Consider the following 14,505-nt stretch of genomic DNA (forward strand, 5'->3'; position numbering starts at 1 on the left):
GGCTTAATCATATACTTGGATACTCGCATGACTGATACAGACTATGTGCTAAAAGGAATTGATATTGCCTGTATTATGGAAATGATATTTATTTGTACTTAGACATACATCTCATATATATTTTTAATAATTTCTTTCTTCGGAGCTATATATTTAGCTAGAATTCTTTACTGTGGTTTGAAATGGTTTATTAGCAAAGGATTATGAAAATAATAGCTTTAAAGCTGCTTTTGGTTTACAGAATTTTAGATACTACACTATATCAATGCGGTACAGAATAAATGCACTAGTTTTACAAAATGGTGGACCTTACCATTTCAGATAAAAGTATTAAGCAAGTAAATCGGTCCCGGGTCTAGGTCTTGCCATAGTAATAGTAACTATACAGTATTGCAGTATTTTATTGTTTGTTAGCATCGTAAGAATGGTTTAGGAAGGTTTAAAAGAAAAGACTAGACAGTTCAGAAATACTCTTCATTGCATTACAATAAACTTAAAGAGTCAGATTTTTTCCAAATTTGGCACAATCAATGATATGTATATAAATTAAGCTATTATAACTATAAAGCTAATGGAATGTCTAAATTATACTTGTACAGTGGCTATTTTCACTCAATTGTGGCATGAAAGGGAATTAAGGAATGCAGAGTTCACGATTAATCACTATAGTTAGTGAACTTTGTGACTTCACCTTGTAAGACTCCAGTGAAAGACTAATAGCAATACTTGTGATGTTTTTACCACTAGAGCAAAATGTTTTGCCTGACAGAGTAGAGTAATATTTGTTTCCCTTGATTTTTAGTAGTGAAGTGACGCATAAAACTATTGAAACTTCAGACAAAATGCACCGATTTACTGTTTAAAAAGTTACCGTGAATAGAAAACAAGACTGTCAGTAAAAACTCTAGTATTTAGATTAGTTAATTAACATTCCAACTTCTTCAAAATTCAACTTAAAAGCCAGTTATTACTGTTAGGCCTACAATCTGTTAAGCAGTCACTGCAAAAACTCCATCAATACTGCTAAAGAAGGTGGAAATTGTAGAACCAAAAATTGTTATGGACCTATGAACATATGATAGTAACAGAGCTAGCATATTGAACATTTTCACTGGAGGTAGAAAAATAATAAAACGTCATGTTTACTTACACCTTCCACCATTACAAGGATTTTGCACCTACAGAATGTACTCAAGACTGAAGTGTTTACACCTTGAAGTGGATAAATTAAAATAAACTGATAAGGTTTGAATTACTTATAAGTTATATTTAAATGCCTTTCCTTACTCGAGGAAATGCAGGATTTAAGGTACTTTAAAGAGAATTTTTTTTTTAAAGGCAGCCAAATTGGCAGCCTTTATTGAACTCCAATATAAAGCTTTGATTTGATGGTTGAATAGCAAATTAAATTCGCCTTGAAATTTGAAGAAAGACAATAGAGAATAAATCGTGATGTAATAGTGGTAGCATTTTGTTGAGGGACAGATTGCTATTACCTTATATACAGCAAATATCTAATTGTGCCATTCCTTAGATACCTCTTTTGAGGAACACATAAACAGGACATGAATTCATCTATTGACAAAATTTTAATTTTTTTTCCTCATTTATCTTATACTTTTGACTATTGATATCCAATAGTCAATGCTTACACGTAGTTTGAGGGAAAGTTATCCCACAACTTTTTTACTGAATATAGGACAGCTGATTTATATTTTGGCAAACCTCAGCTGTTGAGTTATTATTTTCAAAGGTAGGTTCAAGTGGAGGGGATAGATTTATTTCCCTAAAACCGCCTAAATTTTGTGAACGGAGTATAGTCACACTATCACTAAACAATTTTTTCAATGACATCATATAAACTAACCTATTAAGTATGTAGCTACAAAATGTTTTCTAACAGTGATACTATAAACTAAAATGACTGAAAAGACAAGAAAGGCACCATTATTTGTTTCTCTGAGTGTTTTGACTAGTGAACTAATTCGTTCTCTTCAGGTCTGAAGACCTGAACGCCTCTTCCTGGTTGAGTGGCAAAAATGAGATTTTCCGTTTTCCGCCCCTCCACTTGGGGGTTGTCTGCGTAAAACTGTTGTTTAACAGTGTCAATGAACTTTCCCACATGATCCTCAGTGGTCAGCGCCACAATACAACCTCCCCAGCTGAAAGTTACATTACACAATATGTTACCATCTAGTTTCAGATCTGGCACATTAAAACACTTCACACTTTTACATAAGATGGTCCAAATACCTGCATAAAGTAACCCTAACTTTCTGTGGTGGATACTAGTTACTTTCTTACATTTACCTTTATAAAAATAAAAAACTATATGGGGCCTACATGTTCATTGCATAAGCATCTAGACTGCCAGTGCAACTCCTACGATCGGCCGATCGGTAGGATCGTGGATCAGATCGAAAAACCCCCCACCACCGCTCAGTGCCGATGGCGTGGCGTGACGTCAACCATTACTGCAACGATACTGAACTGAGTCATGAGCCTTTGTGGTGTAGTGGATAGCGTGTCGGGCTGATAATCTGATGGTGCCGGGTTCGAATCCCACTGGGAGCACTAACTTTTTGTCAACAATTTTTTTCATATCAGCAAGTTTGGTTGGTTTGGTTAGGTTATGACAGTTTAATTTTATAATTAAAAGATTGTAAAATTGAATTTGAGACATTTATAATTTTATTTTTAGAACAGAGCTATTTTTCGATTAGTAAACCTTCATTCGAGTTTATCATTATCAGCAAGTTTGGTTAGTTTGGTTAGGTTATGATAGTTTAATTATATTTAATTCAAATTTAATCTACAAATTATACGTTTCGACAGCGACAGTGATACATATAACAATTTTCCGCGAACAGTTAGATAAGCTATGCTGATGCACCGGTATGATCTGATCCACGATCCTCCGATCGGCCGTTCCTGGGACTTGCACTGGCAGTCTAGACACTAGTATCACTTGGATACCATGCCACAAATTGTATAATTGCAAGTTTTTTGAAGAATTTACTTGGTTCTGGTCTTAACAAAATACTACTATATTAGGAATTTAAGTCACTATATTAGGAATTATATACATCAAATTAAATAGCGAGCTCACGTTTTTGGGACTGGGATTGATGGTCACCATTTCAGATTAAAGTATTAAAGAAACAAAACAAACTAACCCGTAGAATATCTCTGATACAAAGCATGGCCATTGTACAGTGGCTTCAAATTTCAGGCCAAAAAACATAAACTTAGTACAGTACGTCACACCACACTCCCATACTCAGTCATACCATACAATACTCATAGATTAAACATACTTCCTTAGTAGATTCGTCATCCTTATGTATCAGCTAGACAGTTTTTGTTATTTTAGTAATTTATAACCTCAATTAAACTTAATCAAATAACACAATCGAATCATAAACAATAGCTCGCCCCCAAATTGTATAGGTAATCAAACAGTAAAGCAAAAACCATAAAATTAACCATAAAATATAAGAAGCACAATTTTGCTAACACTAGCACTCCAACATGAACTAGACATTAAACTAATCTTAAGTATATTTTACAATGCGATGAGAAGTCTACTGTGTTGGTTAGGATGATAAAGCATCTAGATTATATTCTAAAACAAAGCAAATCAGAGGAATATATTTCAGCCAACCATACCGACCCTCAGGCTGGAGGAGAAAATTACAGAATTAAAATGGAGCTTTGGAGTACTGAATTTTTCTAAAACTTATTGGAAACTTGGATTAATATGGTTTTCAGTCATTTTAAAAACAAACTCATTGTTTTTCAAACATGAAATGCAACATAATATGATAGGTGTTGTGAAATTGTGTTATAAAGATGTTGAGGTTTAAATCCTTTTTAGAAAATTTGTTACTGTAAAAATTAGTGGAGCGAAAAATTTTAAATGTAAAACCACAAACTCACCCAGCCCCGGTCAGACGAGCACCTAGAGCCCCTGCAGCCATGGCCACCGAGACTAGTCTGTCTAGTTGTACGTGACTACACTCGTACAGGTCACGTAGACTCACGTGACTCTCCGACATCAGGTGGCCGAGCTCGGCTAGTGAACAGCCATCTCTGCAGCCCGCCTCAAACTCAGCCACTCTTTGAGCCTCTTCATCAACACACAGCAATCAATATTGACTACGGGGGTTTTTTCTACACTTTTTAGATAGGTTGGGGAACTAACACCTTTAATGCTGTATATCTCTCCTATGCTATTTGTCTGATTTTTACGATTGTAAAATTTTTAGGTGGGTTAGTTTATTATTCTACAAAATATTTTGAAGGGCCAAACCAAAAAGAAGATAAATGTATTGACTATAAGATTGTCACAGAATTCAAGGTTTATTAGATGTCTTAATAATATATATAAATATGTATATATGAATGAGTGTTGGTGGAGGATACCAACATAGTTTCTCATCAAGAATAATGCAAGATGTTGAACAACTACTCAAAATAAACAAATTATTATTATTTCTTAGGTCATGGCAAAACACCATTCGGGTATATTATCCATGACACACAAATATTGTCCTAGTAGATAACTATACAGTATATTGAGACACTATGCCAAGCTTAAAATTTAAGTATTTGTATTCTAGTATTTGCATTAGAAGTGAAACTACCCATTTAACCAGGCTCTCAACTGCTTTTAAAAAACACTTTTAATTTGATTAAGTTAGGAACAATCTAGTTTAGACAACCTTGCATGTCTCCTTGTTTCAATTAGTAAAGAAAGTAATATTTGTTTGCCTAAACAAAATTACCAAAGCAAAAGTGCAAACACTATCCATTCAGCTTCAAAACTATGAAATTAGAATAACATAAGTAACCTATGCATCAGATATATTACCTATATGTTTATAGGACAAGATTTAAAGAAAAAAATGCATCATGGACAATCTAACTACTCTTGCAAGACAAATAAATGTTACAAAATGAAAACTTAATCTAGATTTCTTTAGGAAACACAACTAATATTGCAAAAATTCTCTAAAACACAAAAATTCAGAGAAATCTTACCTTGGAATACATGCAGTGCTCTTTGGAATAGTTTGAAATGCTGAACATGTTCGGTGTTTGAGGTCAGAGTGATTTCATTCAACTCCTTTTCTGTCACATCCAATATTTTGCACAGCTGTAACACAATTAATGTTGTCTTAACTCTTTGAAGCACTGCATATCATTGATCTAACATGATAAGTAAAAAATATATAGCAAGCATCAATTCTAAACTGACCAAAGACTGCAACTGACATGGCAGCAGTCAAGGAGACTGCCTAGAACTAGTAATTTAGAATGACTGGCTTTGTTAGATCGATCGACTATTATTTTTTGAATCGATAACCAAGCAGTCTTTGCTACATTTACTGTAGCTTATCACACACAGCTTCGTTACATATATTTCTACATTGCGTGTGGCATGTTCACCAGTGGGGGTCGTATACTGGCCCATTGGCAGAGCAATGCAAACTTCTATAGGTTAGTTTGGCCTAGCTACTCATGCTAGAAGGATGGGATATGCTCCCATTTTGAGGTTACGAGTGTATGGCTTTGCTTTGTTTGTGGTGTGTCTGGGTATTTGTCCCCAGCCTTTTCCCTGCATTAGTCAGTACTGAGGGCCAGTTAGAAATGTTATTCAGTGCTACTATCTGTTAGATTAGATTCTTGTACAACTATGGCCAAAAACATTGGAACATAGTAAGTTTGCTAGTACTTGCTATACTGTGGCTTTTATATTGGATGAAACTGAATTTAATATTTTCCACACACTCATCTACACATCGTATTGGCTGTTTCTCTCCTGGCCGTGACCAGCCATTACGCAACTGCAGCAAATGTGTTAAAAAGCAACATACCTTAATAAATTTCCCAAGTATTTTTTTGTTTTGAAATAGATTTGATCGGAATAGTTCAATTAGTTTTACCTTTTTAAGAAATTTGTCACTTACCTCAATTTTAGTATACGGATTTTTATGGAGAAGCTCTTTTACCATCTTAGCGCATTCGCCAAGAGTTAATTTTGCAGAAGTTTGAATATCAACAAGTCTTAAGCATTTTTTCCAGGGCAAACCTCTTATTTTGGCAAGAACCTGAAACATGTCTAAGTAATATTTCATGTTGGGGAGCGAGCTGGCGTAGTGGTTAGAGCACGGGACTTCAGTCCCTGAGGTCCCGGGTTCGATCCCCGCCAAGTCACCAATGGATTTTATCTAAGTGATAATGCCGCAACCCCTAGGTCTAGCCTGAAGTAATGTGAAAAACAATTCCAGGCTCGTGCCTAGCGTCCTAGGACAAAAAAAAAAAAAAAAAAAGTATACGGATTTTTATGGAGAAGCTCTTTTACCATCTTAGCGCATTCGCCGAGAGTTAATTTTGCAGAAGTTTGAATATCAACAAGTCTTAAGCATTTTTTCCAGGGCAAACCTCTTATTTTGGCAAGAACCTGAAACATGTCTAAGTAATGTAAATTATAATGCAGTGCTACTTCTCATAAAAATTAATGATAAATGCTATACCAAATTTGACTAACAGTTTTAGTGGGATATATAACTACCCAAATCATACAGATAAAAAAATCCCAAATAATGAATTAATTACTATCAATATTAACCCTTTGCGGTCTCATAGCCATTTTAGAAAAGTGCCTCTCAACTTGAATGGCCAGCCCCGCTGGACACGGCTACGTTCTATATCAGCTTGTCATGTTTACACGGCACAGTGCCTCACAGGTCGTACAGCCAATTTCCCCGTCAGCTTGTCCGGCCAGTATAGGTGGCTATCCAACACACTTTTTTTAACATTGTTTATTAGTTCTCCTGTAGGCTGCAGCACTAAACAGAGATTGTACCTCAATTCACAGAATATTAAAATTTTAGTTTGTAAGGTTTGCAGCTCTGTATTACGCCATTTTCACTGTAAAATAACCTCAACTGTCAGTGTGTTGTTGCCATGTGAAACTGTGATGTGAGATTACATTTACCAGGATAAAATATTATTAATTGTGTAACTGTAGGATGACTAGAAATGGTTTTTGGACTAACCTGTTAATATAAGAAATGTTTATAAATAATGTTAATATAAGTTCAAGGCCTAGTTTCATAGGGAAAGAAAGGGAAATCGTACATAGTTTCAATAGCAACAGTAGTTCTTTTGACAAATTTTAAAATTAAATATTTTATGTATGAACTTAAGCAGTAAACTTTGATTTTAGTTTTATTTCTTATTTCATTAGCTTTCAATAAAACATAAAAATATTAGATTTATTTTAATTGATTTTTAGTTTCAATGTGTAAAACCTAAGCCCTTACCATAGTTGACAAAAACAAAATACTTGATACAAGCTGGTGTAGCTGGGTTGGCAGAATGGTGACCAGCCTAAAGAGAAACAACAATGGCCAGTAGGGCTGGCCGTACAACCAGAGAGGCACGGCGCTGCGTAAACAATGACAAGCTGACTCAGAAACAGCTGAGGCCAGCACTGTTGGCAATTCGAGGGCAAAGGGTTAATAATATGTAATTAGGGATGGACGAGACTGTGTTTTAAATTTGAGACAAGATTCTTTTTCTCATCATAAATCGAGATGAGATTACTCAAGTGAGCAGTTTTACAATATGGCAAAAAAATAACAAGAAAGCATTTGTATATTAATAAAACAACAACTAAAGTACAATAACTAATTATTTATTACAAAGGTTGATACAAACAGAGAGTACGAAATAACAAAAAGGTTTACAGGAACTTAAATGGTTATGAAAATCTCACATTAAAAATATACCCCCCCCGCAGCAAACCTGCAGACTAAGTGAATTTCCATTTGCCTGAATTGATTTTAAATTAATTCTATTTAAATAACATTAGGTTTAAAGAGTGCCTAGGTTTGCTGCTACAGGGAGGTTAAAAATTGAGTTTTTTAATAAGATATTAATAGCTTAGTATAAAATAAATATATTTGCCAAGTTTGATCAAAATATTCCGATAAACAAGCAAACTACAACATTTTAGAATATTCTCCTTAAGAGCATGGGAATTTTAAATTTTCAATTTTTTTTAATTTTCCCCGTAACTAATAACCGTACAAAAACACTTTGGTATACTAAATTTAAATTATGAGTTTTTTTTTTAAGCTCTTTAAAATGGTTTAGAGATAAATTGGGAAATTTTGTGTTTTGAGGGTCAAAAATGAGAAAACCGGTAAAGATGGGACCAGGGTTATAACGGATAAAAAAAATACTACCAGAATAACCGATTTTTGAGATGTACACAGTTAAAAATGCCTTCAGAAAATCTATAAAATGCCCGCAATAGGAATGTCCTGTTGTTCATTTCTTTTGCAAAGGCGCTCTTAATTTTTTTTTTTTTTTTTTTTATAATCTTGTTTGAAAAAGTCTTGGAGAGAAGTCTTTCTCGCTGGAACTAACGATATTTTCAAATCTCAAACACTTGATAACTGTCCATCTCTATAAGAAATGTAATAGACATTTGAAAACAACTCCTTGTTATAAGTGACAAAATGGGCTTTTTTTAGTCATAACATCAAGGTGACATTTTCTTTCCATCATAATAATTAAGTCAATTATTGTTGATGATACCTTTACAATGTGATTCTAAGATCAAAATCCCATGGATAAATTTCTGCTGAATGTCATGTAAAACCGACAACCAACTTCAAAAACTGATTCACCCCAAGTAAATACCATAACACATAAGAATTTTAGGCAATAAGAATTGTCCTATTCATACATTTTAACACTATAACACTATACAACATTTATAACACTATACATTTTTGATCAAACAGTAACTTACAGCAATAAACACTTCACACCAGATTTTCACAACTGTATATTACAACTGGAATAGCTCTGCTATTCTAGTATCTAATATTTGGTCATATTCAACAATCACGCATTTGATGGGTCTGAATAAGAATTCCAAAATCATTCGACAGATTTTGGTAACGTATAAATAGTAGAGTTTATAGAACTTTAGCGGAGATTGGGCATATTCAGTAGGTACGGCAAATCACATTAGAATTATAAAAATGGCTGATATAGCCCTTGTAACTCAGTATTTGAGTGGAGACAATTTTCAATAATTCAGCATTTACAGTAAGACGGTACTGTCAGATCTATAGATTCAAGAGTCTACTTTTAAACAAGATTACTACTGGATTAAAAATTAGATGACAGTATAGTGGTTTTATGTCTAAATGAACTAATTCACCATTATTTGAACAATAACTGTCGAGTAGCCTATAATTTTGCTCAAAATGACAACCAAGCCACAAAAGCTATGTTGATCTCACCTGAGCAGCAAGCCTACACTCGACTACTCGAGTGTTAAAGTCGTTACTGGCTGCTTTGTTCTTGACAGCCAAGCTATGGGCGACCACAAACACAGCCCCGACTGGCAGAGTTACATCCCTTGTTCTCAGCGGGGAGAACTCTATCAGCTTGGCATTTCCTGCAAGTAAAAACCATTATCACCCAAGTTTATTACAAGATTCTAGAGTAGTCTATCACACATGCCTGGGCTGGGGGTATGGAAAGCCCCTTGCAGAAAATGGAGTCCAGACTCAAAAAAAAACTTGTAAAATTTTTAAAATTAAATAAGCTGAAAACTATTTTTAACACTATTTGGAGGTTAAAATACAGATTTTAGTAAATTTGGTGCTCTGGTCTGATTGCTAAGGCTATAGTATAGTCTACACCCTTGCCAAGTCATGACTAGATCTAGTGAGCAATAAAGTGTACTTGGGTGCCTAAGTTATGTCTCATTTTGCCTCTCCTAGCATCAGGCATTTTCAATAATTGGAAAACGGCATGAAATAAGTTGTTGACAATATGAATTTTGGTAGGTGGTAGGTAGATATTGTGTGATTAAGAAACAAATATTTAACCTCTAAAATGTATAAATCAAACAAGAAAATTACCTTCAGAGGCCAAAAAAATGATAGCCTGGTCCATTCCTCCTCCTACAGTGCCAATATAATGTTCGGCCTCTGCACTTAGAGCTGCTAGCTCCGTTCTGGAAAGGTTCAACTGTTTGGAACAGTAAAATCCAGTTAACAAAAAAAACCATTCAATACAAATAGTACGGTGGTATTAGGATAGTCGGGACTCATATTTTTGGTTTCACTTATGGACACATGTTTGTGCATCCAAAAATTACATTATGTATGTTATTAGTTGTTCGGTTTCAACATTTAATAGCGAGAAATATTCCTCAAACATTTTTATAACGAGAAATATTTGTCCAAAAGTAAATATTTAGCCAAAAGTTAATTTTAGGAATCTATTTTAGAACAATTTAATTCATCTAGCCTACAACATAACTTAAGAATGGTACACTAATGCAATAAAAGTTTTCAACGAGAATATATATGTTTCAAATCAGAGTAGTGGCAAAACAAATCTGATTGGGAGTAGATCCATATCTTTGGAGTGTTTAAAAAGTAAATACAAAAATGGGCTTTATTTGTAAGAGAAATTATCAGCATAGGTTGTCAACATTCAATTCGTAGAGTGGTAAACTTCAACTTCATAAGCTTCATTAACAATTTTTGGAGTAAAATAGATCTTGGTTAGATAATATTGTCGTTATTTCAAAATTATCACCTATAGTATATTATTTTAATTAGGAGATATTTTTTTTACTCAGCAAATAAATTTAAAAATAAAATTGTAATAAAAATACAAACATCTTTAAAGTTCTTCAACTAGATAGAAAATCTCAAATACATATTGCTGATCATCTTAGAATCTTCATCGGTTATTTACTTTTTTATTATCTAGCAAGTTATTTACTTCATGGTTTTCATGTCAATTGCCTTGAACGAACGGCCTTGAAATAACTGTCATTGCCATCTTCAGTAACCTAGTATTAAGATAAGATAACAGTAAACTAGACTTGTTAAAGAGCTTATTGCTTTCCAAAGTTGGACAGTTTTTCATTACAAATCTACAGGTATTGAAACTCATTGGTATGAGAATTCAAACAGAGCTAGTTTAATGTGTTTTCCTCTGTCAATTATATAAAATTGTGTGTGTAGGAGAGTTTATTAACTTCCTGAATGTTTTGTAGAGGACAGAGTTGTTTCAAAGATATGATTACATAATGACTGAATCCTTTATCAGTGTAATTGACCCTTGGAGGTCAACGACCTAGCCTATGACAGTTCTAGGTTTGACTACATATTTGAAACTAAAAAGTATTTTCAAACACCATTTCTAATATATTTAGATGATATCTTTCAGTGTGTACGTAGTGATAAACTTTTTTATAAATACACCAACCAATATATAAAGATAAATAAACTAACTTCGATCACTGTTATTTCGGCTATGTTCTATAGGAATTTATATTTTGTAACTAATCAAAAATTTAAAAATTGCCAAAACATTCAGTTGATGTTAAACTGGATAAGTACTCACACGTGATTTACAGGCCTACTTGGCGAGGTGTTGATTTTTTTTTCTCGCTACAGTATATCGGTTCCTCTTAGCAGGAAGTTCCTCATGATAGCAATAGTTTTTGGATAGGTACTTGTTAGTTAAAAACATCGACTGCAACAATGGTTTTTTTTTTAATTCCTAGCATGATGACCTTGGCATGGTTGGTATTACCGGTAGGTATCTTTTTCTAATACTACAAAGATAAGTAAAGGCACAGAGAAGTAAGGCACAGATTAAACTTGCTTATGGGGTGTTCCCATTGGATGTTTCCTCTGTACCATACCTTACTTCTCTGTGGTAAAGGTAGGTAACCTTGTTAGCTAGCGCTGTCACCATTGCCCCTGCACACACAAGGGCGCTGGAGCTGGACAATCCAGACCCAGGAGGGATGTTGCCTGCCACAGCCATCTGTATTGAGACCGGAGTCTTGCCCTGGCTCACCAACAGCTCGATCACTTTCTTAACTCCACACAACACATAGCTTGCCCATCCTGTGGTGGGTAGACTGAACCTGTGAATCAACAGGGATATTATCAGACAAAAATAATGGATGAGTTAGTTTGTTAGAGTAATGTAAGTCACCTATTTTGACAATGGATAAGTAAGGTTAGGTCACCAACATTTCTGTTGTGGTAAGTCAAACTTACATTAACAAATTGCCTATCAGCCCTACATCGCATCTAGACACCTCTAAGGGTGATTTATGTTTGGTTAGATTGGGTAAGTTGTGTTTTGGTATGACCATTCCCTTAAAGAAAATAAGTAAAAATGCCTTTGGGGTAAACACAACCCTAAAAAAGAAAATAGGTTAGCCCACCCATACAAATCCAGAAGTGCAGAAGGCTAGAGGCTAGTCTCAAACCAGTAAGTTACTGTCTATCAGCTTACATATAGATAGATAATTACTACTTGTAGGCCTATTATAACATTCTCTGATTAGGTACTTGTGAGCAGCTAGTAAAATTTTATGGAATCTAATAAATTAAAAAAAAAAAAAAAAAAAAAAAAACTTAATCTTACTGAAATTTAATCAACTCACTTGAAATCAAATGTATCAGTGGAATATTCCTTGTAATTTTCTTCATCCTGATTGTATATGGAGAGGAACTGTCCGTGGACTGAAGGACAGAAAGCCACAAGAATGTCTTGTTCCAGAGCCAGCGGACATACAGAGTAACCACAATAGTCTATGTGTTCTCCAATAAGATTGACTCTCCCTGGTACTCGTAGATATAACGATGGTTTAGCTTTAAATTTGCAAGAAAACTTCTCCCTGAGCAGGTGAAGACGATTTCTTAGGCTTGATTCTTCAGGAAAATCATTTAATGTCGGCACTTCATGTTCACAATTTCCATTTCCGAGCTTCTCCATTGAGGCTGCTAAAATCATTAAAAATGATAGGCCTACCTAAGTTAATTTAGATTAGGCCTAATGTATGAATTTATCATTACTAGGCCTAGTCGATTTTTTGGCACAGCTTAGATCATAGGCTTATTTTAGCCTACTCCATCATATATTAGTTATCGATTGTTACAATCAATATAACTTAACTTAGGCTTAGAAGATTAGTTTTTGGTTAAATTAAGCTAACTTAAGTTTGGTTATCAGTCAAATTGATACTTTTATGTACAATGACGTCACTCTCTTCTCTTGAGGGTTGAGACGTCACTCTTTGTTGTTTGTTGACTTAGTTAGATTTAAATAATGGATATTGTTAACTACATCAATTAGGTCTATAAAACTGTCATAACAGAACCTAACTAACCAAACTTGCTTATAATGAAAAAAATCAAATGTAGGTTTACTAAACTTAAACTTAATTGAAAAAATAGTTGTGTTCATAAAATAAAATTATAAATGCCTCAAATGCTAACAAAAGATGTACAGTTAAGAAGTAATCGCATTGTAAGCAAAATCTTCGACAGTAAGTTAGTGTCACCGGTGGGATTGAATCTGGCTACTTCTTGTACATCAGCCAAGTAGGCCTACTCTATTCAGCACACCACGATCACCGATGGCTGCACTTCGTATTTTTGCAGTAACTTAATAATGTTCCCTCAAGAGAAGAGAGTGATGTCACGCCATGACAGCCTATAGAACGCTTTCATTTTGTGCATATCAAAAGACTGCAGCTGAAATCAAAATTGTGCTGCACGCATCAAGTAAACGTTGAAAAAAATAAAATTAGCCTATAAGATCAACAGTGCCTGTTTACTTGGGCCTAGGCCCTACATACATCTCCTGATGACAAGACTTCCAATAGGCTAATATCGCATAAGTTAGGGTACCTACAGGCCTAACTTACATAAAAATGAGTACATTTTAGGCTATGTTGAATTGTATTACTGGTTAAACCCCATATTGAGAAAAAATCCTTAGTAGGTAGGGCCTAGGCCTACTTATTCCTGAAAGCTAAGCTTAAATTTAAGAAGATTATGGTTCAGGCTAATGTTAAATGTAAATTAGCCTAATTTAAACATCAGAATGCAAGCTTTTCTTAAAAACTATTTTCTTGGTTTCCCATGAACTACTTAACTTGGTGACTTTGAACCAACCTTTTTTACTGTACGCAATGCTTTACCAATGAATGAATGTAATAGTATTAGTATTAATAATAATAGGTAATTCATAACCTAACTTACCTAGCTTTAGCAACCTGATTCTTAAATTTTCACACTATAAAAAGCATAGTCTTTAAGTTATCAATAGACTAGGCCTAGCGTTTTTAGCGAATTTCCCATATAGGGAATAAGCTATTACCGTAGTACTCATGGTAAGACCTGGACGCGGGACCGATTTTTTTTTTCGTTTTGAGGTCCCTAGAGGCCAAAAACACCATCCGTTCAAATTCATATATATATATATATTTATATATTTATATATATATATATATATGTGTCCGTCAGCACGATAACTCGAGCAAAAATGATCAGATTTTGATGAAATTTGGTACAAACGTGTAAACATACGTTTATTCGAACGAGTTCGCGATCCAGCATGATCGGACCATGGGAACAGGGGTTTACG

General features: G+C 34.3%; 1 protein-coding gene across 1 annotated transcript; it reads right to left on the reverse strand.

Moving 5' to 3' along the window:
* Positions 1-498: 498 nt before the first annotated feature.
* Positions 499-14,194, reverse strand: LOC128995639 (N-acetylgalactosamine kinase-like). Its single transcript, XM_054420655.1, has 10 exons — positions 14,121-14,194; positions 12,518-12,857; positions 11,791-11,989; positions 9,957-10,065; positions 9,330-9,487; positions 6,338-6,466; positions 5,973-6,113; positions 5,044-5,158; positions 3,940-4,129; positions 499-2,162 (listed from the first exon to the last, which is right to left on the reverse strand). Exons 2-10 carry the CDS (start codon positions 12,847-12,849, stop codon positions 1,973-1,975), a joined length of 1,563 nt encoding a protein of 520 aa, XP_054276630.1. The 5' UTR covers positions 12,850-12,857; positions 14,121-14,194; the 3' UTR covers positions 499-1,972.
* Between the last annotated feature and the right edge of the window lie 311 nt (positions 14,195-14,505).

This window comes from Macrosteles quadrilineatus, unplaced genomic scaffold (genome assembly GCF_028750875.1).
Source record: "Macrosteles quadrilineatus isolate MER2022 unplaced genomic scaffold, UCM_ALF_1.0 Scaffold_5__1_contigs__length_97177068, whole genome shotgun sequence".
Lineage (NCBI taxonomy): Eukaryota > Metazoa > Arthropoda > Insecta > Hemiptera > Cicadellidae > Macrosteles > Macrosteles quadrilineatus.